Source organism: Ascaphus truei, chromosome 6 (assembly GCF_040206685.1).
Source record: "Ascaphus truei isolate aAscTru1 chromosome 6, aAscTru1.hap1, whole genome shotgun sequence".
In the NCBI taxonomy this organism is placed as follows: domain Eukaryota; kingdom Metazoa; phylum Chordata; class Amphibia; order Anura; family Ascaphidae; genus Ascaphus; species Ascaphus truei.
The window spans coordinates 62,853,280-62,880,211 of record NC_134488.1 but is presented as its reverse complement, the minus strand read 5'-3'; the positions used below and the strand labels follow the sequence as shown (position 1 = coordinate 62,880,211).

The 26,932-nt window shown below is 43.3% G+C and overlaps 1 protein-coding gene across 2 annotated transcripts in view; it reads right to left on the bottom strand.

Annotated features, from left to right (window-relative positions):
- Positions 1–21,658, bottom strand: part of CLSPN (claspin) — a 34,271-nt gene extending 12,613 nt beyond the window's left edge. Inside the window, exons 1-15 of one of the 2 annotated variants that reach the window (XM_075604571.1) lie at positions 21,512–21,658; positions 13,272–13,407; positions 10,781–11,241; positions 10,113–10,286; positions 9,424–9,501; positions 8,853–8,925; positions 8,543–8,651; positions 7,626–8,164; positions 6,339–6,530; positions 5,765–5,949; positions 5,482–5,651; positions 4,645–4,706; positions 3,138–3,334; positions 2,062–2,222; positions 319–545 (exon numbers count right to left, since the gene is read on the bottom strand). In XM_075604571.1, coding sequence (XP_075460686.1) covers positions 319–545; positions 2,062–2,222; positions 3,138–3,334; positions 4,645–4,706; positions 5,482–5,651; positions 5,765–5,949; positions 6,339–6,530; positions 7,626–8,164; positions 8,543–8,651; positions 8,853–8,925; positions 9,424–9,501; positions 10,113–10,286; positions 10,781–11,241; positions 13,272–13,407; positions 21,512–21,535 — 2,788 coding nt within the window. In that variant the 5' untranslated portion in view covers positions 21,536–21,658. The remainder of the gene's footprint in view (positions 1–318; positions 546–2,061; positions 2,223–3,137; positions 3,335–4,644; positions 4,707–5,481; positions 5,652–5,764; positions 5,950–6,338; positions 6,531–7,625; positions 8,165–8,542; positions 8,652–8,852; positions 8,926–9,423; positions 9,502–10,112; positions 10,287–10,780; positions 11,242–13,271; positions 13,408–21,511) is intronic. The other variant, XM_075604572.1, reaches the window with a different exon arrangement.
- Between the last annotated feature and the right edge of the window lie 5,274 nt (positions 21,659–26,932).

Sequence of the window (26,932 nt, the reverse complement as noted above, 5' to 3'; positions counted from 1 at the left end):
TAAGCATTGTTGAATTTCCTTACTATATAGTGGCATCCAACACCTGGGATGGGAGGCTATTCCACAAATCCACCACCACCGTGAAGTACTACCTCACATTTTGTCCTGAGCCTCCCATTGCCCGGCTTCAGCGCATGACATCTTGTTCTAGGACTCCTTTCTCAGAAATAGGCTTAACACTTACACCTTGTTGAAACGCTTGATCTATTTTAAAGTCTCAATCCTTGTCCCTCCCTCTCCCCTTCAAGCTGTACAATGTTGAATGGTTAATACAAAACGACATGAAGACCCTGAAAATATGAGGACAGCCCGATTTACCTTGAGACACAAATTTCCCTGAACACAGCCCCAGCAGCTCTTCCATGTCCTCTTTCTTGGCTCCAGCAGCTTGAGTGCCATTAGACAGGCAGGCTTTAAACTGTCCTGAGCACAAGTCTAGCAGCTCGTCCATATTGGTATCCATAGCATTCTCGTCCATGGTATCCAGTGCCAGCCGGTGCTTGGCAGAATTGTACTTACTCCTGTGGTGGCCAACGTTCAGAAACCTTCAACAAAAGGACGTGGTCATTTTAGAGCTTTGCAAACGGTCCTTTTTATATAGGGTCATTTTCTTAATGGCTTACATCACCCAGTGCTCTCCAATCCCACACCAACAGTAACTTGCTCCATGTTAAACAATGATGTTATCAAGTTGCCGTCCTACTTCGCAAATGATAACCCTTTCAGAGCCAGTGCGGCACCAAGAGTTTAATGAAACCAGCCACTAAGCCCCTTCTCTATCACTTTTCAACACGTGTCATTTTTCTGTGTTAATTCCCGCGCTGGCCATTATTTACATAGCTGAGAGATAGATCATATTGTGGGTGGCACCTAATGAAGGAGACGATACCCCGAAACATTATGCCTTGCCTCACCAAGGGTATATTGTAACTGCCTGTATCTTTATTTTTTAAATTTTGCTTCTAGATTAATTGCTTTTGGCTCATTTGTATTATATATTTTTTTCCCATTGTGTTGTCTATAATCTATTTCTTTGCAATGTTATTCTTGGTGTGCAGAACACAAAACCCCAGCAAGCTCTTTTTGGGAACCCCTGAGCCCCCACAAAATATATGTATGTATTTAAGTGTCAAAATGGAGTGCTATTGAGCGTGGCATATGTATACAACAGACGACAGAGAAGCCCAATGGTACATCCAACATGTCAGAAATACACAGTAAAATACTTATATATTCTCTTGAAAAAGGGTCATTTAGTTTAACCCTTTGGCCCAAAAAGAGCATGCTGGGGTTTTGTGTTCTGTTAATCTATTCTCAGCTGTTGGGGGTTGGTGGCTCCTCCTTCCCAGGTTCTAAGCCCGCCCCTCCCCTCTTCCCAAGTTAGTAGTTTCATTCTACTGGATATAGATCCAATGTGGTCTTTCTCCCTCCTAATAGAGGTAAATGAGAATTTTAATCCTAATAGAGGTATATTAGTATTTTATCTGGTAGTGTTAGGACTTGCGAACGGGTGTCTGCCTTGTCGTGGCTCACAGGCTTACAACGCTTTGGCCAAAGGGTTAAACTAAATGACCCTTTTTCAAGAGAATATATAAGTATTTTACTGTGTATTTCTGTCATTTTGGATGTAGCATTGGGCTTCTCTGTCGTCTGTTGTATTCTTGGTGTGCAGTATCTTTTCTTAAGAAATCTAACAGGGTATACAACACACAGATTTTTTCTTTTAGGAGAAATTGGAGGCTCATTTTTAACTGTGCAAACAACACGGCAGCAACTCTAAAGTGGCATTTACTAGAGATCAGTAATACAAACTACAGGATGATTTCCCCAATTACATTGTGAAGGAACAGCAGTGGGAATCTGTACAAATTGGGGATTGCACTTAACCCTTTCACAGAGGCAGAATTGCAAACAACGCGACAGAGTAAAAACATTTTTTTTGCTCGAGCATAGTTAAGATGCATAATGGTATATTAATCTCTCTCCGATCTTTCAAGCAAATCCAGTTGTAATCTAGAAACGAAGATGCATCAAATTTGCCTGTGTTCACCCGTGTCTCACCCATCAGCATCAAGCAGCTGGCTCTGAGTGTCGTCTTCCAAAGAGAACCGAAACCGAGAGTCCCCAGAACAGAGGTAGGAGTTTTTGGGCTCAGGGGAGGCATTGTACAGGTCCTGGGAGTCTTCCACAGGAAGAGACGGTTCAGACATCTTCCCGGAACTCTAAGACAGATAATACAGAAATCAGTCATTTAAAAGCAATGTCCAATCCACTACATACACTTGGACATAAAAGCCAGGATGCTTCTGACCAGCCCGTGGGTCGGGAAGTGAGACATACAATCAATCTGTTCCACAACAGGCTCTTGGAAGTACCTACTGGTTATTTTCTTTTACCACTGGCTGCAAGTTACTCAGTAGAGCAGAAGATTATTTTATGTATTTTTTCCTTGTGTATGCTGCATAGCCTGTCTATTTGGTAAAGCCTGTCTTTTGCACCACTAGCAATTTGCTAGCCATTTTTGGTTATTTTTTTGCTCTGAATAATGTTTCACTTTGTATCCTTCATAAAATTGTTTTACCAGGAAGTAATACATTGAGAGTTACCTTTTTGCCCCCAAGTATGTCCTGGGCACAGAGTTATGACAATACATTTTTACTCTGTAAATTTATCAACATATAGAAGGAGCAGCTCGGTGAGTAAATGCACTGAGCAGGGGAACTTGGTTCCATTCCGGTGTCGGCTCCTTGTGACCTTGTGTCACTTTATCTCTCTGTGCCTCAGGCACCAAAAAGATAGATTGTAAGCTCTACGGGGCAGGGACTGTCTGCAAAATTTCTCTGTAAAGCGCTACGTAAAACTAGCAGGGCTATGTAAAACTAGCAGCGCTATACAAGAACAAACAATTATTATTATTATTATGTAGAGTTAGTGACCATAGGTACTATGGGGTATGCAAGTTACAGACAATATTACAATGTGAGACAGCCAAAGTCTTGAAAGAACGCAAGACTGTAGGCGGCTTTGAATCTCTCCAGACGCGATGTGCACGGTAAAGGACCGAGGAGCGACCGGATTCCTTGTTGAACCGTGAACAGTCACGAACAGTAGTGTAGTATACCACTATATGAACTCACCTTGGATGCAGAGCTGAGGAAGCTCGCTCTGAAAAGTCCTGGAGATGGGGAGCGAAAACCGCCCATACTGCAGTGGATAGCCCCACGTGCTGTCTTGTTACATGGCTGGTAGGAAGGGATCATTGAGCCAACCAGCTCAAAGCTGCTATTGTGGCTGTTTTCCTTTGTCAGCTGAGGTAAAGAATCATCATCTTCTGCTAGAATACAAATAATTGAATTACTGTTAATAGCGGTGCATTTTCATAACAAAAACAAAACCTCTTCAACATACTAAATAAAGTCTTCAGCTATAAGAAGGGGCAATGTCCTGCAGACCAAGCAATATCCTACGTGGTTTTCTTTTTTTTTTTTTAAATAAATCAGTTCTGTACTATGTATATGTACTGTTCTGTACTGAGAAAATACTTCTAGTATTTTGTTATTTAAAAACAACTCTTAAAGACATTTTTAATGTATTAATGTATTATAATGTAACAAGCATTTTTTTTTCTATAGTAATCATTTACAAAGTCACATCCCCCTCCTCTTCGGAAACAGGCTCTGACACCCCTTTTTGAGCCCTGCAACAATTATATCAAGTCACTGCCTGGTCACATGATTTCCCCCCCCCCCCAGAACTTTGCATCTTTGGCTCTTCTGCTGCACCAACAGCCATTTAATGAATCCCCGAGCCGAATCTTCACTGATCAATCACAGGAGAACGGATCGATCTGCAATTTAGCTAATTACTTATCATTGTGTGGATTGTATTGATGCACATATTAAAAGGGGATTATTTTTTTTTTTTAAACAGCTTGGATTGCTGCTTTAAAACCTAAACATCTGTGTTAACCCTACTACACAAGACTTTTCCAAACCTTCACTTCTTATTAAAGTTAAAAACGTCACTATTGCAGGTGTATTGTTAAAAGCATTACATAATGCAAATATTTTACCATGACACACTGAGCGAGCTTATTAACCTGCATGTTTTCTATATTGCAAACATACTGCACACAAAACGGCTGTGAGCTGTTGTGTGTGTAAACTAGACCAGGAGTGCGCAAACTGGGGGGGCGCAGGCGGTCGCAGAGGCCCCACGCTCTTCCCAGATGCATTCAAGTTAAATGCCGGGAGACTACACGAGGCCTCTGCAACCTCAGCTTACCAGGATTCAGTAGGCTTCTGCACGCGTCGCCAAATGACGCCACAAGGTCATGTGATGTGCGCGTCTCCATTGTAACGCACTTCAAATGCCACTGCGTGGGACACGCGACGTCACATGACCCGCGGCGTCGTTTGACGCCGAGTCACAGGAAAGGGGGGGGGGGAGGGGCGAGCGCAGCTCAGAAACTGTGCACCCCTGAACTAGACTCATTTTCTGTACATTTGTTGAGTGCAACCATAACAACCCATTATTCAAACTTTTTTTTTTTCCCCAAGACAACACCTAAGCAGCTTCTGAGCACGTTGTAAACTTAATTCACCTTTTGCTTTGTCCAGAGTAAAATCACGGCGAAACATTTACCTAGTTTGCAGTCTCTCTTGCATGCGCCTCGGTCGTTCTCAATTTTATCCGCAAGGAAATCTCTGCAAATTTTGAGATAAAGCTGGATTAAAACACGGCCTTGCAAATGCATTTGAAATCATAGCAAACATAATATATTTGAAAAATATCTATGAAGCTCGATCACTTCGAAAACATTGTTCAGAATGTATTCCAACTACTTAAAAGCGGTGTAAATGCAGCGCCCTTAAGATAGATAAAAACAGTGGATATACATATTGTTATTCAAACCGATTTATACTGCATTTACCTTCAACATCAAAGGTATTTGTGATATTTATTTTGGTGCCATCCCCTGGCACAGGGGGGTGCACAAACTTTTTGCCTTGCGCCCCCCTGCCTTCTCTCCCCCACTGCTCTGGAAGAGCGTTGGGTCTCTGTAAGCGTCGCCCCCCAAAAAATCTCATGCCTCCAAGCCCTGGCAGATCCCATTACCATTTCACAACCTACTCTTTCCATATACTGGTCTGTGTTTTTGGATCATTTTAATTAGGACCTCATCAGATTGACAATGTCTAGTCGCAGGCCAAGAGAAACCATGCAAAGAAAAAAATATTTTTACTTCTACATACAGCAAAAGAATTAGCTATGAAGGGTGTCATCTTGGATTAGAAGCAGTGGGAAGAAGCATCACATGAAATAAATGACTGTTCCTCCCTCCTATAATGGTGTATGGAGAGGAAGGAGGAATGAAGGGTCTTGGCAACTAATCGTTGCGGAGGGGTACATATTTTGATAACACTGCTCAAAACGTATTACAACTTATAGCCATCTGCAGTAAAACTAAAACTGACTCACCCCATCTTTGTAGAATTGTCCTTAAACAGCATCAGGCTTGACTCTGTTGCTACAGGTGTTGGCACAGGGATTGTAACTTCAGTCTTATTTTGTCCCAATTCTTCATCTGCTGCTTTGTCTTCTGTATCTTCCTCATTGTCATCTTCCTCCCCAAGGAGATACTCTACAGTCTGGAGAGTAACAGCATAAATGAGGGACCATGAATTACACTGTTCAAGATGCATTAAACCCCCTTTTGTTGCCAAAGATAGACAATTTCAATTCTGCACCCAGCAACAATTACCTCAGCATCTCCTTCCTCTTCTGACTCATCTGTCATTTCTTCTTCCTCCTCCTCCTCCTCCTCCTCATCTTCAAACCCGTCTTCGTTATCCAACTTAAACAGAGCCTGTCGCTTATGACGCTCCTCTGTGCGACGCACTTTCATTGCTGCCTGGAGCTTGGCCTTGAGCACTTGGAGCTTCTCACCTGGACACACAACAGGGCAATGCACTTTTCAGGTCACCTTGGGGCCGATTTGAAAGCATGCAACATTCATGTGGATGTATGAGGTGCAACATACAAGAGGTGCCCTTATAGCATACACCTAAATATGAACAAGCAAATCCAGTCTATTAACCTTGATGGCAGAAAACCCAAAATAGGTCACCATCCAAAAAACCCTTATTAGCCCAATCAGTGCCTGCTGAAGCATATATTGGTTCATACCTGATGGATTTCAGTGGACCTAAAACCTTGTACTATTTTTACAAGAATGGCTAATATGACATCACCCTTAACTACTCCAGCCGGGAAAAGTCCCATACACAACGTTTCATCCCCGTGAAGAGACCTAGGGGGCCCACAGCACACCATACCTGGCTTATCGTGAACTTTTCCCTCCAGTTTTTCTGCAGCCACAGTGACGGGCACCACATCCAACTTCAGCTCCTCATTTCCTTCTGCTGTGGTTTCCTTGCGCACAATGTTGAGGTTCACTTTCCTCTCGCCTGTAAACTTGGCCTTATGTCGAGTGTGCTTCAGGAAACGCTCCTTCAGGGCTTCCAGTTCTGTGCCAAAACAAAAGCACTTACAGAAGCAGCTCACACCAGGCTCACCGACAACACTGGGACGTGCCTTTATTTTTTTTTTAGAAAGCAAAATATGGTGGTACTGCCGCTTTAACAGCAACTGTGCTCAATTTACCACCTGGCCACTGCCAGTTTCTCATTTAAAAAATAAAAGTGCTGTAAAGGTTACACCCTTTGAGTACCGAAAAACAGTAAAGAAAAGTGTGTGTGCGTGCACAAATACAAAAAAAATACACACCAATTTTGATGGGGTGTCATCTTGCGTTTGAGGGCAGTGGGAAGAATCATCAGATTCAAAATATGAGAACCCCTTCCTACTTGGTGTATGGAGAGGTAAAGGAGGCAATATGGGCGAGGGCAACTAATTATTAGGGGGGGGGGGGTACAGAGGGCCATATTTACAAAGCAGCTTTCTGATACCTTCCAGCACTAGGAGACAACGTACAGCCTATTCGAGTCACTTCAGCACCGGAAGATATTGTATGGTGAAAGGCTGCTTAGCAAGTATGGGCCATGTTTTCAGATAGTTGCTGTCTAGGCAAATAGTGTTTTGTCTTACTCAGCAATACTTTACATTGCTATATTTCTAAGACCGCACCGAACAGGACGCGCCACTTGAAAATCCATATAATGTTACAGGTCTGAAGTGGGGAACAAAATACCCGGTTGGATCAGCACTCGGTAATAGAGAAAAACAAAAACAGAAAAAAATACACGAACGGCCAGGGAGCCTTGAAACATTCCTCATTGTGCTGGGGTAACAAGGTCTGCAGACCCGTCTTGCTTTCTGTATTTTTCTGTACATTAAAGAATAAATCTAGTTGATACCAAAGGAACCCGCGAGTCTATTTTCTCTCTATTCTTTATCCTTTTCTCTTTTACCAAGTTCTGATCCAATCCGGTATTTTATTACATGCGCCAGCGGTATGGACACAGGATCATAGCACCTGTTGATGTTGCTAGATCACTAGTGTAAGTGCTACCATTTTCTTTTTTTATCATTGACGTAGTGAACAAACATAGGTCAGAGTTTAAATCCATCAGAAGAATAGTCCCAAATAGAATTAAGAATACCTTTATTTGGTTCTGGCTCATCAAAGTTGATAAACGAGCCATCATCTGGGCAGAGACGAGGCTTGAGGGACAGGTCCACACCGAGTGCACGCAGTTTTTCCAGCTTGGATTGCTTGGCTTTGTGTTGTGTTGATACAGTGAACGCGGAGGTCTGTGCAGAGGTCTGGCTCTCATCGCAGTGCTGCTCGGAGAACACTCTCTCAGGCTGGGTATCCAGGATAGCACTAATCGTGTTTCTAGCATACTCTTCACCCCTCTGATCAGAGTCTTCCTGACCCAAAGATTCTTTACAAGGAAATGGGCTTGCAGTCATTTCTGGGCCATCAATGGTGTGGGTGTATTCACTCTCTCCATTAGCATGCGCTTCCTTTAACACGTCACCATGGACAGCAGACTGGGAACCCTCAGGACCTTGGAGGGGAAGCTCTTGATCAATGTTTGATTCAGTTGGAGCAGAGTCACACGTTTGGTTCTCAGTGCAGTGTGTGTCCCTAGTGTCCATTATTTCTTCTGTATTGCATGGCTGATACTTTGTTGATCTGCAAAAAGGGAGTTAACATTTCAGCCCAACTGATGTGACCGTACAATTATTACACACTGTATCGCTAATCTATGCATGTTTATTTTATTTTGATCTTGCGGACGACATTCAGAACTCTTAACAGAAAACACAATAAAATACAGGGAATTATTTTCATGCTTCCTTTTTGAACTTGGGCAACCTAAAAAGTGGCAGAACGAAGAAGAGCTAAGAGTGTCTCTACAATTCACAATTAACACTTCAATAAATCCTTAATTCTATGGCAAGCACATTACATATCCCTTATGTATACATACAGTGGGTCAAATAAAAATGTATTCCAACATAAAAACAAGCAGACTTAGAAGTTACAGAAAGAAGGAGCAGAACGTTTTACTTAATCAACTGCATGGCGCTCCCTTGGCAAGCCGGCCTTGGACGACGCTTATAAAAGTCATGGATAGTTTTGGGTTCAGGCAAGTGGTACGGCAAAGACACAGATGACGCTAGAAGAGAAAAGAGGATGGTGCACACTTCTGCAGATGATGCAATAAAGGCCCCAATAAAAAAAAAGTCTAGACTAGTGTTTTTTGTTTTAAAATATTAAAAACTGTTCATGTCTGAAGGGAGGAACATTATTCCCCCTGGATGGTAATGTCCGAGAAAGCAATGCAAACTTTGACAGGATTTTATAATTCCCACCTTACCCCGGATGAGTCTCTGTGTCTCACTGTGCAGCTGTTTCATAGCTTCTTTGCTAATCCGTGCTGCTTTTCTCTCCTTACAAATAAAAACAAAGAGGTGAATTGCATTAAAGCAGAACTGCACGTTCTCCAATCTAGAGGAGTATGACTGTGGGTTTGCAACAGCCTACGTTTCTAGTTAAGGTGAAAAAAAACCACAGCAACCTACAAGTTGAATCGTTAGCCCCTACTGCCCAGTCATCGTGATCAAGAAACCACTATGGAGAACAACCTCTTTGTATAATTATTATGGCTTAGTGAGGTTGGGTACCATGCAACATCAGAAAATAATATTCAGCTTTGTGAGGGTGGAAGTGTAGACATCCTCTGTAGCATTGTTCTCTTGCAAGACAACCAAAACATCCACTTTTAAATATTAACTGTTGCTTTCAACTGAATACTTAAAACCCATTATTTCACATTGCCGGTCTTTCAAACACGATTTTTTTTTTTGTAAATCAAGATCAGCTATAGAACAAGGGTATAAACCCTCTGATGCAGAAAAAAGTGAGGGATTGCTAGTATACACACATACCTTTCTTTTCTCTCCCTTATCTTCTCTCTCCTCAAACTCATGTTGATACTCTGCACCTTCATCATCCTCTGATTTAAGCTGGCAGAAAGGGAGAACATATTGATACTCTTACTGGTGTTGTCAAACGCCATCTGAAGTACTCTCATTTTAATATCTTGCAATCCGTTTAATGCACCTATAGTTCTCTTACACGGCCTTTACTTTCCTGTGATTTAGGCATGAAAAGCCAGATTTTTAAGCAATTCAAAGTAATCTACGCATCGGGGCTGAAACGGGGGGGGGGTTCTGCCCGGCGGGTTTATTCAGTTTTACATTACAGTAACGTATGCTACTGTGTGTACAACACCGCCCACCAACAGAAGTCCCCGTGCTTCTGAATGCACGTGTAAATTATCTGTACACACTTATTAAAATTAGAATTAGTGTTAAGTGCGTTTATATAGAGCCTTAGACACAGCCCTTCACAAAATAGTGCACTCGACATGAAAGATAACATTGCGATATGGGAATCTATATAGCCAAAACATAATCCCAGATGCATCCAGAGATTCAGAGAAAGGACATCATGAGGTGCAAGATCAAAGGTAAGTGTTTGAAAATGGAAGAGAAATCGTGATTTAAAATTGTAGGAAAACACACAAGGGTCTGAAATTAAGCAGTCAATATATATTGCTCAAAATGATACATACCGAGTGTTTCTTTAGCTTTTCCTTCACGTTGGCTCTGATGGCATCTAGGGACTCCTCTACCTCAGATGCATCACTCTCCTCCCCCACTTCCGTCTCAAAGAGATCCCCATCAGCCAGAAGGCAGCCGCTGTCATTCAAAGGAGGCCTCTTTTCCTCCTCCTCCTCCTCATGCGCCTAGGAAACCAGAAGTGTTTAGAGGAAAAGCTGCCGGTCATCAAGTTAACCTGCACTTTCCCCAAAAACATGTTTAAAAAGGGATGAAAGCTTTGCAAACAATGCAAGAACTTCTGGGAGAAAAAAAAAAAGCAACATATTTTTTTTTTAACTGAACACATTACTTAATAATTACACATGAAATATTGTCAAATATGGGCTGATTAAAATTCCAGGTTCTTTCAGAGAAACGGGTACCCATGCTTATAGCTGGAATTATTATTTTTTTTGAAAGGCTTATCAAATGCAAGTAAATGTTTCTAGAATAAAAATATTGTAGACAGAAAAGAAAGAAAATGTGGATGTTTTGATGAAGACTAAGCAGACACCTGAAGGAAAATCCGCTTTCTAAATACCACAAGTTTTCAACTATGTCCAACTTTATGCAGCAATTCTAACACACACACACACACACACACACACACACACAGGAAAAGATAAATGGACACTGGTACCTTGGATTTTTGCTTCTTGTCCTTTAACTTTTTGACCGCTCTCATTTTCTTCTCTTCTTTTTCCATCCTTCGCTTTGACTTACTCTTGACTTTCTCATCATTACTGCCAGCCTGTTTCTTAGAGGACTTATGGGCTTTCTTCTCCTTGATTACAGGGTGGTCCTTCTGAGAGTCCAACTCTGGCTTGTCCTGGTCAGACGAAGGCCTGGTGATCCTTTCCATGTCATCCTTATTTAAAGTCTCCTCTGCTTCGCTCTCATCGCTGTCCAACAATGCATAGCGGATACGTCGGGGCTTCCCTCTGGGGGTTAAAGTATTCTCCTTGATTTCATCTTCACTTCCCATATTCACTTCTGCACCGACGGTAACAGTGCTCACCTCCCCCTCTGCTTCACAGTCACTTTCTTCAAGTATTTTCTTGTTTTTTGACTTCTTACCAACACAGATTTCCTCGTCAGAATCTGTTTGGAGAGAAATACCATATTCTTCAAGCCACATTTTGAAGGTGTATAGAAATAGCATCTATGACTATGCTTAATGTTATTAATTCAAAAAGGACTCAATCTAATTTCCTAAAGGAAATATTAGTTTCATTAAAAATAAGGTTTTCTGCTTAGACCAAAAAAATTCAAACCAAAATAATTTGGTCACAAAATGAGTCTATTGAGTACAAAAATTGACAACAAATGTCATTATAAACATATTGTTAATACCCACTGAACAAATACACATTGAAAAAACAGACATCCTACATAAAATATGGTGTCAGGAATGTTAAAGACAACATAAATATATAAACAAGTCAAATCGTCAATTAAGTATCACATCTGCTGCATAATTGTAAAAATAATATGGATGGTAAAACTGTGAGCCCCCAGTCTCGGTTTGATAAATAATTTCTATAAATACAGGAATCGAGGGGGTGGGGGGGAGAAAGTTGCAGATGTTTATCCAAGCAAAACGGCCAGTGGCAGATACTGAGCACCAATGCCTGTTGAGGAAATGAGGGGCAAGTTTAATGCCAACAACCTAGAAAAGTGAGGTTTGCCTCTCCCCTTTCTACCCTGTGACCAGTGATATCACCATAGGAACCACAAAAGGTATATATAGACCTTTGCTCTGGAAGCAGGTTCTTCAGAGTTCTGACTGGTGCCCTCAAGGCAAATCCCGTATATAGAGTTTCTATGTATATAGTCTGCAGCTAGCATGTCTGTCACTGTTTATTGTTTTCCGGTTTAGCAACATACCCGATCATTAGCCAGTGCCTGTTAAAGGATCAGGCAGTCTAAGGCTGTGGACATTGTGCCGCGCGTGCACTAACAAATTCATTAAGTGCATCAGTCCGGCCATACTGTGCGCTAGGTGACGCACGCATCAGTGCAACAGGATTTGGAGCAGACAAATCCATTTGATTTTTAAAGCGATGACCACTTCATGTGAGCCGTTGAAGCAATGAGGGCGAACCTCTATTGTTCAATCGGGTGATGTCATGGCCACGCGTCTCCATCGTGCACTTCAACGTAGGACACATCGCTCAGCGACAGCCGCACAAATCTAGTTGCAGGACTGTCACGTGCACACTATGGCCGCAGCCCAAGTTTGCAGGAGAAGGATAGGGTTGCCTACACTGCAACCTATACTCTCTCTGGATTGGCCCAACTAGCCAGTCTCTATCATCACCGTCTCACTGCAAGCTATTCCTTTGGTTAGGGACGGAACCTACCGGAGGATTCCTTGAGCTCTTATACTTTGCCACATGTATAGTGAATGTGTAGGTGAACGGTTTTCGAATGGCTATTCAATAAACACCCTTTTCTTTTATAAAAGTTAAAAGGCGCCCATTTCTATACTGCAATATCATCCACACCCAGCCAGCCCTTACCCACGCCCCATCTATATGGCTGAACGACTAAGCAATTATGTTTTACAAACTAATCGGATATAGTAGGGGAATGAAAGGTTACAGATAAATTGACAATGAAAAGGTCTTATCGATTTTTGTACTCAAATTTATTTGGTCCCCAAATTATATTTTTATGTTTTAGGGGAGCTAAGAATGCCCTTTGTAGGCGTCTTATTTTTTTTCTATAATAGTATTTTCTGAACATAGTTCCAGTTATTTCGTGTTGTATCGTCCATTAAATTAGGACCTGTAGCTGATTTTTTGTTTAAAGCATTTCTGCTTCTGAAGACCGCAGAACTAAATTAAACTTTATGAACGTTTTTGTGGAAGAATTTAGAGGACAACAAATCTGACCCAATATCCCTACATATAATGCAGTTTGTTTATTTTGTATGATAAAAGAAGTACAAGATTAAACAGGTTCTCTGATTTTGCAGGTACACAAGAAAATGGACTGCTTCAAGCAGTCTTGTCAGGTAAGGTTTTAGCTCCATGGATTTGAATTAAACTAAGGTTTAATCTTGCATATCGAGCACGGGCCATTGAGTCAAAGACTGTATTCATAGATACATGTTAATTTTAACACACCTCCATCCTCCAGAGACTCCATTCTTCTACTCAAGTCCCCAGGAGAAGTAATTTCGCAGCTGCCTTGACCACTGTCCGAATCACTCTCCAATGCCTTAAGCACTTCAGTATTCGCCTCTTCAGTTCCCAAATGAAGCTAAACAATAAAAGGAGTCAGGAGTTTTATTAAGTTCATTAAATATACACAGTGCTGAGACATAGGAGCTTAAATACAATATTTGAAAATTCCATGTCATATGAAAAAAAAGTTAAAGGTTCAAAACTGCCCACCAACAATGAGTAATATTGGGGGCATCTGAAGCGAACATTAATAACGGAGAACATTCTTTCCTGAAGACCATAACTGGGGAGACAGGCCAGCGAGCCTTTTGTTAGAGAACACAATTGGTGAGCAGATTGTAAAGGAGGGATTGCAAAAAAATAAAAAAAAGATAGAAAAAACAAAAATGTACAGCTCAACATAACTTTCCTGGTCAAATATTTAAAAAAAAAAACGCAGAAATTAACACACTATCAATGCTTTGTAGATATAAATGTATAATTAACACCACAAAGTTAGAAAATTGTATGCAGATAATTTCAACTCTAGGTGCCACATGCGCTGACCTTATTCAGAGGAACAACTATTTTTGTAGAAACAGTTATGGTAAAAACAAGGCATAATGTCTTACAGATCACATTAAAACAAAAACCTCAAACAAAATTTGGTTTACGAATATCAATGAATTTTTAGCAGACGTGCCGGTTATTTGGATACAAAGAGGACACAACACTGGTTTGTGAACAAATGCATTTTGTTCCAAACTCCAGGTCTCTGTCACACTTCCTCACATAAATAAGGGTACATGTACAAGCTTTAGGGCTGAGAGCACTGAAGCAACAAAACAGCTGTTTAACTTCAACCTATTGTTGCTGCTTTATGAAATAACAGGAACTTGGCCTTATGCACATACATACCAGAAGTATAGCAGTACGCCACTAAAATAAAATAAGGACTGCATGTGTATGTGTGTATACACACACACACACAGTTCAACAAATCTGGTCACCAGGGACGATCAGATTTTGTCCGCTGGCGATTGGCCCAAGCAGCGCACGTGGTTCTGTTTAATTTTAACCTGCTCACGCTGAAAAAAAATGAATTAATCCTCCCGATTGCCAATTTTTTTTTTGCCGCGCATCCAGGCTCCGAGTCCACGCATGAAAGCGGCCTTCCTTTTCAATCGTGAGTGAGCAAGTATGTACTTTCCCATGCCCCCCCCATGTCCAATCCTATGCCTCTCCCATGCCCCCAATTCATACTAAAGGGAGGGAGCTTGAGAAAGGACTGAGAGGCCCAAAACGTCGATTCTTTTTCCCCGCTGTTACCCCTGATGCTTGTGTTTCTACATTAAATTGTTTTTACATTTGAATTGGTGAGTGCTGCGGATTTTGTACATCAGGATTTTGTCTATTTTTGCTGCTGGATGGTGATCCTGGTTGCACTGCTTGCACCACAACTGACCAGATAAGTTGCTTTCCTTATACGTTCCCCTATTGAGTGCCCTGAACATTCGTGTGTCTATATATTAAAAAAGACCCCCACCGCCCCAATACATTTTAAAAAGACCCCCAACCGCCCCAGTACATATTTTTTATATAAGCCTGAAGCCTGCTGCAGACGGCCCGTGGAGGACTCAGTGCTGGGAAGGTGGAGGGGATGACACAGCTCGTGCGGCGCGCACTGCCTCCTTGCCATGTAGCGTCCCGTTGGCATGGCAACGCGGCGTCATTTGACGCCATTTTAAGTGCAGGAGTCAGAGAATGAGGAAAATGCCGCCGCAGCACCTCGCCAGGGGGTAAAATGCAGTCGCCCTGGGCGACCACATCTGTCGAGGACTGACTATAGTTATCACAACTGGACTCACACAGCTATTTCTTTTTTGTTCATAAGGTAGGAATGCAACTAAGCAGAAAATTGTGGCCAGAACACTGTGAGGTCATCAGTGACATCAGAACTGGAGGGTGTGGCTAAGTTGCAGCAGCTATTTGCTTGAAGTCATCACTCATTGGTCAAAATACTGTCTGCCTTTAGATAGCTAGGCAGCTGACAACATTGTGAGGTCACGTGAGGTCACCGGGACATCATAATACACCGAGTGTTGGTGAGCTATAAATGCTGAAGCCAGGAGGAGTTAACATTCATCAGAATTCATCAGCATGGAGCAAAGGAGGAGGAGAGTTTCCTTGTAACAGCATCAATAACATCCTGATCACCAATGGAGGCACAGAGAGATGGGAGTGCAGCTTAATCTAACAAGGGCCAGTTGGAAGAAGTGATGGAGTCCACATGTGCATGTAAACCCCCTCTGTTGGGTTTACTAGAAGTAATGCCAGGGGTTAATAGGAGAAGTGATGCTAGTAGCTACGCCCAGTAGTGGCAAAGATGCTGTGTCATAGGGGGGATATAAGGCAGAGAGACTTCTGGGAAGTCATGTTCCAGGAGTGCCAGAAGTCAGCATGGCAGGAGAGGTGGGACATCAGGGAGTAGAGGTAGAACGTGCTTCCCCATGTATAGTGCAGATCAGGCCCCCCATTTATTGTGTTTCAGTCAGGGACAGTACCCATGTAGTCAGGATCCATTAGCATGGCCCAGAGAGAGATGCATGTCGCACAGAGGGAATGCAGACATGCCACAGAGGGCAACACTGAGAAGGCCTCAGGATGTCAGGGGATCTGCCAGGCAAGCAGTCCCCATGTTCAGGTCACGACTCACGAAGTGCCAGTAGTGAATATCCCTGTGCATGTGGCAGTTCCCATGACAGGGAAAGTCAGTGTCCAGTATCGTTGAGGAAGTGGCAGCTCCCCATAAGGGGAGGATAGTGACACGTGAGTCTGTAATCGGCCAGGATAAGGCAAGGGCCACGCACACACTCAAAGGCAGGAATGTGAACAGGAGTCATTCCCATGTAAAGTAAGGAGTGTTGTCTAGAAGCCTATACAGAATAGCATTGCATGGGATGTATGAGAAAATAGACATGTGTGACTGTATGAAGATGCTCCCCTGCAAGGGAACCTATAATAAAAGAGTCCTCTTGTACCACCCAAAAGCTTCTGGCGCCCTACTTGTCATCGCCCAGCCGACCACAACAGCCCCTGAGATAAGGTAAATTATTGCCGAGTTGTACATTACACCACTACACTGATGTGACCTCCTTAGGGAGCTGGGCAAGGAGGGTTACATGCATATTATATTTGAAATAGCTGTTGAATTAGCTGAATATTCTCCTTAAAAGCAGCAATTTCCCCCACAAACAAATGTTTGGTTTTTTTGAGTACAGCTAACTTTATTTTTTAAATAGGATTGAAGCAGGGGTTCCCAGGAGCTGAACTTTGTGTGTGTGTGTGTGTGTGTGTGTGTGTGTGTGTGTGTGTGTGTGTGTATATATATATATATTTTTACACACACAAATGTGTGTGTGTGTGTGTGTGTGTATATATGTACAGGCATAACCCGCATTAACGTACGCAATGGGACCGGAGCATGTATGTAAAGCGAAAATGTACTTAAAGTGAAGCACTACCTTTTCCCCACTTATTGATGCATGTACTGCAGTGCAATCGTTATACACGTGCATAACTGATGTAAATAAGGCATGTGTAACAGGTTCTATAGTCTCCCTACTTGCGCACAGCTGCGGTACAGGTAGGGAGCTGGTATTGCTGTTCAGGACGTGATGACAGGCGCATGCGTGAGCTGACGTTTTCCTATTGGGCGATATGTACTTACTCGCGAGTGTACTTAAAGTGAGTGTACTTAAAAGCGGGGTATACCTGTATACATACTCGCACACTTCAAGAAATTGAGCCGCTCGTGGGTGAGGAAGCGGTCCAAATCCCGCAAGACTAAGCAGAACCGGCGCCGGGAGTCCCGCTCCAGGTCCCGATCACTGTGTCCAGCAGGGACATCGGAGAGCCATGGGCGGGCATCGGAGAGGAATAGGAGGGGCATGGGAAAGTACTTACTTGCTCCCACACGATTGAAAAAGGAAGGCCGCTTCCATGCGCGGGCTCATAGAGCCTGGATGCTTTTTGTTTTCAGCACGAGCAGGAGAAACTAAACAACCACGTGCGTTGCTTGGGGCAATCACCAGCGAACACTATTTATGCATACATATACATACACACACACGCACGAAACAAAGAAGTCCAGAGCAACATCCAACGTGACAAAAATACACAGTGAAATATATATACTAGCTGAGAGACCCGGCGTTGCCCGTGAGTTAAATTTCCTGCTCCCTCTTCTCCCCCCTATTTGTGTGCTCCCCCTCTCCCAGCCCCCAGAGGGAAGGAGGGACAGTGGACAGGAGGGGGGGGGAGGGACAGTGGACAGGAGGTGGGGGGGGGGACAGTGGACAGGAGGGAGGGGGGGGCAGTGGACAGGAGGGGGGGGGGGACAGTGGACAGGAGGGGAGGGAACAGTGGGTTGCGGAGCGCAGATGTGAGTTCCCGTGGGACATAAATAATTGGTAAGTGCGTAGGTAAAGCAAGAAATGCACAGCGTGGCTGGCGGTCATGATTTAATGAAAATGAATAATATACTTTACACAGGATGGGGAATAAATGGAAAACGGGACATATTGTGAAAGTGGCCATTGAATGTAGCGACACTTGTGCATGAGCGTATAGAGAAAGGGACATTTGAGAGGAGCGCATAGAGATATGCATGTGCGGAGCGCACGTCAGTTGGTAAAGTGGGCATATTAATATGTAAAGTGTGTGTGTGAAACAGGACATATTAAAATGGTGTGTGTGTGTGTGTGTTGAACTTACCAATGACTCTGCAGGGCTTCTTTGGGGGTATGCTGTCAGTGCAAGTGTGTGACAGTGAAGTAGGTGTGTGTCAGTGATGTCAGTGTAAGTTTTGGCCAATGACAGTCGTGTGGGCGGTGTGTGTCACAGTAGGGCGTACCTCTTGGGCAATGACAGTCGGGGTGGCCACGGACCAATCACATTCACCGCAGCTAGTACCAACCTTTGATTTTATATATTAAGATATATATATATATATATATATATATATATGTGTGTATTTATATCTTGAAAAGGGGTCATTTAGTTAACCCTTTGGCCAAAGCGTATAAGCCTGCGAGCCACTTCAAGGCATGACCAATTTGCAGGTCCAGGTTAAAAATCTTATTTACCTGGTCCTAGCATTGAACCTGTCACAACCAGCTGCATGAAAAGAAAACCTGCTTACTTGGAAAGTGGGGAGGGGCGAACTTAAACCCTGGGAGAGAGGAGCCACTGACCTCCAAAATACAGATACCCAGCAAGCTCTCAGAAACACACACACACACGTTCCCCTGGGTCTCCTTTCCGCCCCTTACCTTCCGATACAAAACGGAGGCATGGTGCAGGCAGCAGTTCAGTGTCCGCAGATATTCAGGATAGCAAGCGGTTCGCTGGATAATCTGGCGGCTCCCTTTGCAGGCCTCCGCCATTTTGTAATTTACTGCGCATGCGGACCACGCGATGCGGCCATTAGGGAGAATGGCTCTGTGGGACCTACAAGCCCCAGAAGGCACTGGGCTGCTAATCACCGGTTGTGCGAGAGCCAATAGGGCTGCAACTTCCCCTGCAGGAGGATATTGATACATTTTGCGCGGTTGCAGTCACGCCAGTCGGAGCTTGGACAAAGACAGGGTAAGAGGTATGTGCAGGTGTCTGTGGCATCTGCACTAGGCCAGAGACCTCCTGTTAGGCCCCAGCGCCCCTCAGTGTGTGGTTGCTGCAGGGACCAGCCCAGTAGATAGGGACACGTCCCTGTAGTACCAGAGAGAGGAGAGAGAGAGAGGGTCACAGCCAGGACGCGGTAGCGACTGGTGATTCGGTGATCTGGGACTAGATCACCCCCTGTAGACTAGAGACATTGTAAAGGTGGATCACTCCACGCGGGAGCCACCCCACGCGGAGGCTACACGACATCGCTGGATCCTCTTTGCTGTTCGCCATACCGGGTGCAGGAGCGCCTGGGCAGGTATTCCCTTTCACCAAGTGCACCAACGTACACCTCAGCACTAGTGGGCAGCGCTGCCTCATACACTTGGGTGGGTGTGGGACTCCGAGGACACAGTGTTGGGGAGACACGGTGTGGGGTTACGACGAGGCCTAGTGTTACGGTTGTGGCACTATTGTATGTGGTTTATGATTATTCTTATGTCATTAGTAAACTTGTTCTAATTATACCATTGTGTATTGTTTATATGTGTCCTGTAACGGGGTCATTCTAAACAATAGAATCCCGCACAGGTGGAGGCGCTACCGAGCATCGTTCCTGGATACACCCCAAGTTTCCAGCAGCGGAGGCTCAGGCTTCCTGTGAGCCACCAGGTATTGCACCCTACACACACCGTAGCTACACATCTCCCAAGGGGTGGGGGAAAGTGCGATAGATATATTACAATATACACACACGATCGGTAATATAACCGATCACTTCAGACTGACACTAACCTGGAATTCCTTGTTATTTTACACACTCCCAAATGAAGGATCCAGAGAGGTTCGAAATCTTGTAACAACTACTTGTTGGTCCAATAAAAGTTATCAAACCACCTCCCTTTACAAGTAGTCCCTCCTTTACTACAGTACATGTTAGGCCTCGGACATGGTGAAAAAGACCGTGCTGAGGGGAAACATCCCTATCAGCGCGGCTTTAGAGGGCGCTTCCGCACGTTTCCGCAGGCGTGTGGAAATGAAGGAGACAGGCAAGTTTCAATTTTGCCGCTCATGCAAGCGCAGGGCCGGTCACGTGACTGCCAGAAGCCAATGGCAGTCCGTGACGCCGGCGATGTGGCGCCCTAGCCCCGCCTCTCAACCTGCACACAAGCGCGCTCGCTGACGCTCATGCAGGGACAAGAAAAATCTCCTGTGTGAGCAGGTGAGCATGAGTGTCAGCGCTGCCCAGCACTCTTCACTACACTATGTCCCAGGCCTTAGGGCTGTTATATAGTGGCCGCGCAGTGAGTGTGAAGCCAGCCGACAGGGGAGAAGATGGGGAAAAGAATGAATTTGCGCCGCTACCGGCGCAGTAATGTGTGTATGTATGGTGTCACAGTTAAATAAATAATTATTTTTATTGTGCAACTTTTTTATTTTAAAAATATTATTTAATTCATTATTAACTCAATACACGCACGCGCGAGCGCCCGCACCTACTATAGGACAATCCTAAAGGACCAACACAGCTACCCACCTTTCTGTCTCCTATATACAGTGATTTTGTTAGGGAAAAAGGTGCCAGAATCCCAACAGAAAGAAAAATGTATGTATATCTAAGATGCAGCATATTATTATGTGGTATGAACAACACTATTCTGTCTCTCCTAGATATAAACAACCACATTCCTAATAGTTTCAGTTATATGGAGATTCTTATTGCCACTACAAAAGGTGTAACTCAGCACCGCAACAAAAGGTGTATATATACGCAAAACTCACCTCACCCACTGACAACCAATCTTATAAACACGTACGTGTGTGTGTGTGTGTGTGTGTGTGTGTGTGTGTGTGTGTGTGTGTGTGTGTGTGTGTGTGTGTGTGTATATATATATATATATATATATATATATATATACACACACTTAATTAACAATTATAAATGTGGAACACATCTGCTGAAGGGCCTGGGTGTCAGCCAATAGGGACAGATGACACACTAGGCTGCATGCGGCCCAGTAGGACAGCTGGGGATAGAGGAGAGGGAAAGGTTGACGATACAACCTAACGAACCTATGTGCACTCACTATTAACCAATTGAGGGCTGGAAGTATTCAATCCTGGTCTAAGGACCCCTAGCCACTCACTAATATTATAAAAATTATTTTTATAATATTAGTGAGTGACTAGAGGTCCTTACCCCAGGATTGAATACTTCCAGCCCTCAATTGGTTAATAGTGAGTGCACATAGGTTCTTTAGGTTGTATCTTCAACCTTTCCCTCTCCTTGTCGTATTATACTCGTATATGTATATGTATTATACTCGTATTATGCACCCTATGTACCCCCAATCGTTAGCACACATATAGGTGAGCGGTAGTATCTGTGTATATATTAGTTAGCTGGGGACATACCCCGGTCAGGTGAAGTGGGTGACGTAGAAACAGTACGGGCCTCTCCGGGCACCCAGCAAGGCCAGATCGGGGGCTACTGGGTCTCAGAGGGCATCCAAGGAGAACGGGGTGGCATAGCTCACCTTGTCCTGTGAAACACCGGCCATGGTGCTCTCTAAAAACCCCGGTGACAGCTGCGGTAATACGGGCTGCACGGCCAGTGACAGCGCCTCGCTCCCGCCAACAGCCCAACGGCCGCCTTGGACTTCGCGCGCTGCAATGGCAGATGGGGCTTCTGGACTGCTGACCAATGGCGACAGCCGATGCTGCTGACGTCAACGACCGCCTCGCATGCGTTTCAAGACTCGTTCTTCGTTCTAACTAATCCTAATGGCACTTGGTTAGTTTGCGTTTCAAGACTTGTTTCCGCCGTGTCCTTATGGTACTCACAAGGCGGTGATGATGTAACGAATTACAGATCAGGAAACAGATGTTCCAGGTCTGGAAGGGTCACTATCAGTGACTAAACTGTATTCAGAACAATAGTGTGTGTGATGCATGTAATGCCATTGTACCATTTCCCCATGGAAAGAGAATAAAGTTAAGAAAAAAATGTAAATGAACGAAAAAAACTAACATTGTGTACATTAAATATTAATTAAAATGAATGTAAATTAAAATATTAAACTGCTAAATTCAAATGTAAAATAGTAATTTGTCATATACCCAGCAGTTTACAAAATACAGGGATATACAACAATACAAGTGCACCAACCATACAATCGGAAAAGGAACTGCTTCCCCGCAGAGCTCATAATCTGAGCGGTATGTTCGGAGACTTAGGCTGCGTCCATGCTGGTGGAGGCGTGCGCGATCACATTGCCTTAAAGGTAATGATCGCGCCCATAGACCGCGCGTGCGAAAGCAGGAGGGGGGCACGCGGTACGCGAGGAATCAGTTCAATCTGATTTCTAGGTGCGACAGGCAGGTCACGTGAGCGGTTCGCCCAATGAGGGCGAAACAGCACCGTGACGTCACAGACACACACCCCAAGGCGCGTCTGTCTACCTTGGCCACAATACGCTCCCGCTTTTCGCGTGTGACGTCACTCACGCGCACGCCTCCGCAAGGTCTTCGGCTGTATGTACGCAACCTTACAGAGGCAGGAGAGGAAGGAGTCAAAGCATTACCATCATTGTTAAAATATATTCCTTATTGCAATAAAATGGGGCCTATTTAACTCTCCCAGCTGCAAAACCAAAGCAAAAAACAAACAATCGGGTCTTATGAAAGAAAAAAATGCTATTGGTTTTTAGTTGGATTTCTTTCTTTCAGAAATCTGGTGGTTTGGTTTGAGCAATTTTATATCTCTGTTTTGCAGTCAGGAGATTTTGAAAAAGAACCCAACTACACAATAAAAAATATAGCGCACTGAAACAGTGCAATGTTTACATATAAAGATACAAAATCTTACAAACTACCTGCTCCAATGATCTTATAAGAAATTAAAACTGCAACACCAGTCCAAGAAGTGTTGAGAAAGACCCAGATAAGCAAATATCCAGTAGCATGCTTTCTAATATCGCCTTACAATTTATATTATATGCACTGAACCCCGCCAAATCCAAGCAGAGTGGAACACCATAAAATGAGTGGTTAGTCACAGAGCTTAACAATTTGCTATTTTTGCAATCTGGGTGTGCAGTAAATTTTGTAGTCCAGAAAATTTGATTAATAAATAATCACAACTGGACCAAGGATGTGTGTGGACTGGTTTTGTCTCCAGATAAAATACAACATATATGTTATGTAACCTAGTTACCCCTGACAATTTGTACATTTCTATAGACTCAGTTTCTAATCATCTGCTTAAGGTTCAGTGCTGCCCTGCCAGCCCTGATTTATACACCTTTTTCAATTCCTACTCTTATCCTCCAATACCTGGGAACTCTCCTCGCCTTCCTGCATCTCATTATGTGCCCCCCCCCCCCCTCCCTCTATTTGCTGTTTTCTCACTTCTTTGTAAACTTTTCTCTTCTCATCAACTTCCCCACTCCCCTCCTGTCCACATTTCATCACTCCTCCCCTCCACCTATGCATGTGCCCATACACTGCACCACTATGTACACACCTCTTTCCCAACAACTTCTACACACCTAAATAAAAAGCACCCTCACAAATCCTCTGACTTTTCTGCACTTATTGTATTATTATTATTATTCTGTGTACTGTATTGCCTTTGTGAAGCGTGGAGTACACTTTTGACAATACAGTATATATAAATAAAGATATACATACCTACATTTACACGCAGTAATGTCTTATTGCCTGTGAAAGGGTTAACATAAAATGTGACAAGTGACTTTTAATCTTTCATTGTCTGGTACCATATATACATGCCACGATGTAATATTTAGCATTATAAAAGCCTGCCCTTAAATGTGTTGCTACAAAACAGGCTTCTCTTTACAATTAAGTTGCTGCAAAAAAAAAAAAGAACCTGGATATTATTCTACTCTTTAATTCTTTCCCTGTGGAAATTGCAATTAGAGTTATACTTAAAGTCTGATTGCTAAAGTGAAATGTATTTATATGTTGTTTAGAAGACACAGTCCATGCCTTCTAAAGGAAGTATAACATACAAGTGACTCCATTTGATAATTGTAGTGGTAAATTAAAATGGGTTCTTTTGTCAACATCTAACTACAAACCTGGAGGAAAAATAGCTGACTTGTTAATTAAAACAAATCTCATTAAAATAGGATATCTTTTTCTGTGATAAATCTTGTGCTGTTTTTGTTCTCATTTTTCAACCAAGAGTCATCATTAACATTCGTTTTACTATGATCATTTATATAGAACATGCCAAAATATTCCACAGTGCAGCACAATATCATTTAAATTACAACACTAACATACACTGGAGCTGTAAGTAAGGAGGGGGTTTGATACCTAGTGTCCAAGTGTAACTTTCAATCATGTTTAAGAAGTGTGCGTGTATATAGCAAAACAATATAAATAGCAAAATACCCAGAACCTTCTATTAAAGGCATCAGCAGAAAGTGACTGGCCAGTTAAACTCTTCAGAAGTACTCACAGGTGTGTTAGTGAACCTCACAGGCAACCAGCCCTCTTATGAGTGGAGTGTAAAATGGGTGTGGACATCTATATAAGCAGGTGAGGCATTGAGCTGTTGGTTTGTTTTTTCAAAGTGAGTTTAGGAGGGACAGTTGGGCGAAGAGAGAGAGATGGGGGGTGAGACTGAAACAGCATGTGAGGACTTTGCTACAAATGGATATGTTGTGTGCCTACAAAGCGTGGGTAAGTTTCAGATTAAACTACGTGGAACACACACCCTTATCACACAGAAAATGTTATCAAATCATAAATACTTTAAGGTATAAGTGATAACACATTGTGAACATTTATTTAAATTGGGATATATATATATATATGACAAAATACAAAAAGCGCTATTATAGATCATATCTCGTCCTGGATTCTTATAAGGATATTCTACGTATTTATCCCACAGGTGTTAGATATTTAACCACCTGTTGTCTCTGATTTGCGCCTTTTGTATTTTGACTTTTTGTATATCATTGGTGTTGTGTACATCCATTACATTACGGCAGCACTCATTTGACACCATTTTTACTATTGTTAATTAGTTTTGCGCACCTTATTTTGCTATATATATATATATATATATATATATATATATATATATATATATATATATATATATATATATATACACACACACAAAACAAGCAGTCAGCACTCTGATGTAAGGCAAAAGGCAGTTGCTAGTCCCATAGGAATCCACATAGCATATGAACCAGCCCAAAGACCAGTAAAGAGACAGCAACCAGCAAGGAGTAATCCAAAATAATTTGTATTGAAGTAAACAGATACACGAAAGCTTTCGTGTATCTGTTTACTTCAATACAGATTATTTTGGATTACTCCTTGCTGGTTGCTGTCTCTTTACTGGTCTTTGGGCTGGTTCATATGCTATATATATATATATAATATATATGTGTGTATATATATATATATATATATATATATTGATGCTGCTGTAGACTACATCAAATGTACCCATATGCGTCCACCAGAGCAGGGGTTCTCAACTCCGACCCTCCAGTCCTCCCTCACCCCCTTCCCCCCCCCCCCCACCCCCCAACATGTCAGGTTTTCATAATATCCCTGTTTCAGCATACGTGGTTCAATTAGAGGCTCAGTGGACCACCTGTGCTAAAGCTGGAATATCCTGAAAACCTGACCTGTTGGTGGTTGGGGGGGGGGTAAGGACCGAAGTTGAGCACCCCTTCACCAGAGCTGGTGCTGAGCGGGCGGCGCTTGCGGCGGTTACTTATAGATATATGCAAGTCCCCGCTCGTGCGCGGCCACACAAGCTCACCCGCGCTCGGCCCTTGGGTAAACAAAAAAATTAGACTTTCCAAAGGACTCAATGGCCCCCCTGCACGTGTAAATGCCAGGACACCCAGCACTCATGCTCCAAGCATGAGCGCGCTCAGCGCCAGCGGGGACTCAGCCTTAGGAGTCTTGAATGCTAAATGAACCAATTAAACATAGCTGTAATCGTCACCAAGAAAAACTTTCTTAGATGTGTTGCTCTGAAAACACTGTAGGTGGCTCTACAGGGCTGAACATGGGAAATCCTGGTGTATGTACAAAATCATTCGATTTTAATACTTAACATACTTAAAACTAAAGATCAATTTCTTTGTTGGTGTCCTGTGTAGCTGTAAGCTTCACACTGGCCCACGTTAAAATATAAGTATGTATTCGTCTCTTGGCTGCAATACTGGGGCAAAGAAATTGCACTAGATATGACTGAAAGATCCTCAATGTAACCACTGGGATCTTTTAGTTGTGAAGATGGTGCAGTATTTTTGCCCCAGTTTTGCAGTCATAAGACTGATTTCCCCCATCCCTCCACACGCTGCCACCCCCCCCCCATTCCCTAATATGCTGTCCATTTGAACAGGGTCAAACTTACTGCTTCACGTAGGGTTGCCAGGTGGCTTGTCCAAAAATACTGGACACCCAAGCCCCCCGAACACATATAAAAAAATACCCACACGCCCCACAAATGCATATAAAAAATACTCCCACGCCCCCCAAATACATTTAAAAAATACCCCCACCTCCCCCCAAATACATTTTAAAAATACCCCCACCTCCCCCAAATACATTTTAAAAAATACCCCCACCTCACCAATACATATAAAATATACCCCCACCTCCCCAATACATTTAAAATATACCCCCACCTCCCCAATACATTTAAAATATACCCCCATCATCATGATCTCATCTCCCCAGGCTGGCCCCTCGCACCATCTTATCTCCCCCCCATCATCATCTTCGCACCCTGCCCCCCATCCTCACCCTGCCCCCTCCATCCTTTCACCATCTCACCCTGCCCCCACCCCATCCTTTCACCATCTCACCCTAGCCCCTCTCACCATCTTACCCCCCCCCCATCATCTTCTCACCCTGCCTGCCATCCTCACCCTCCCCCCCCCATCCTT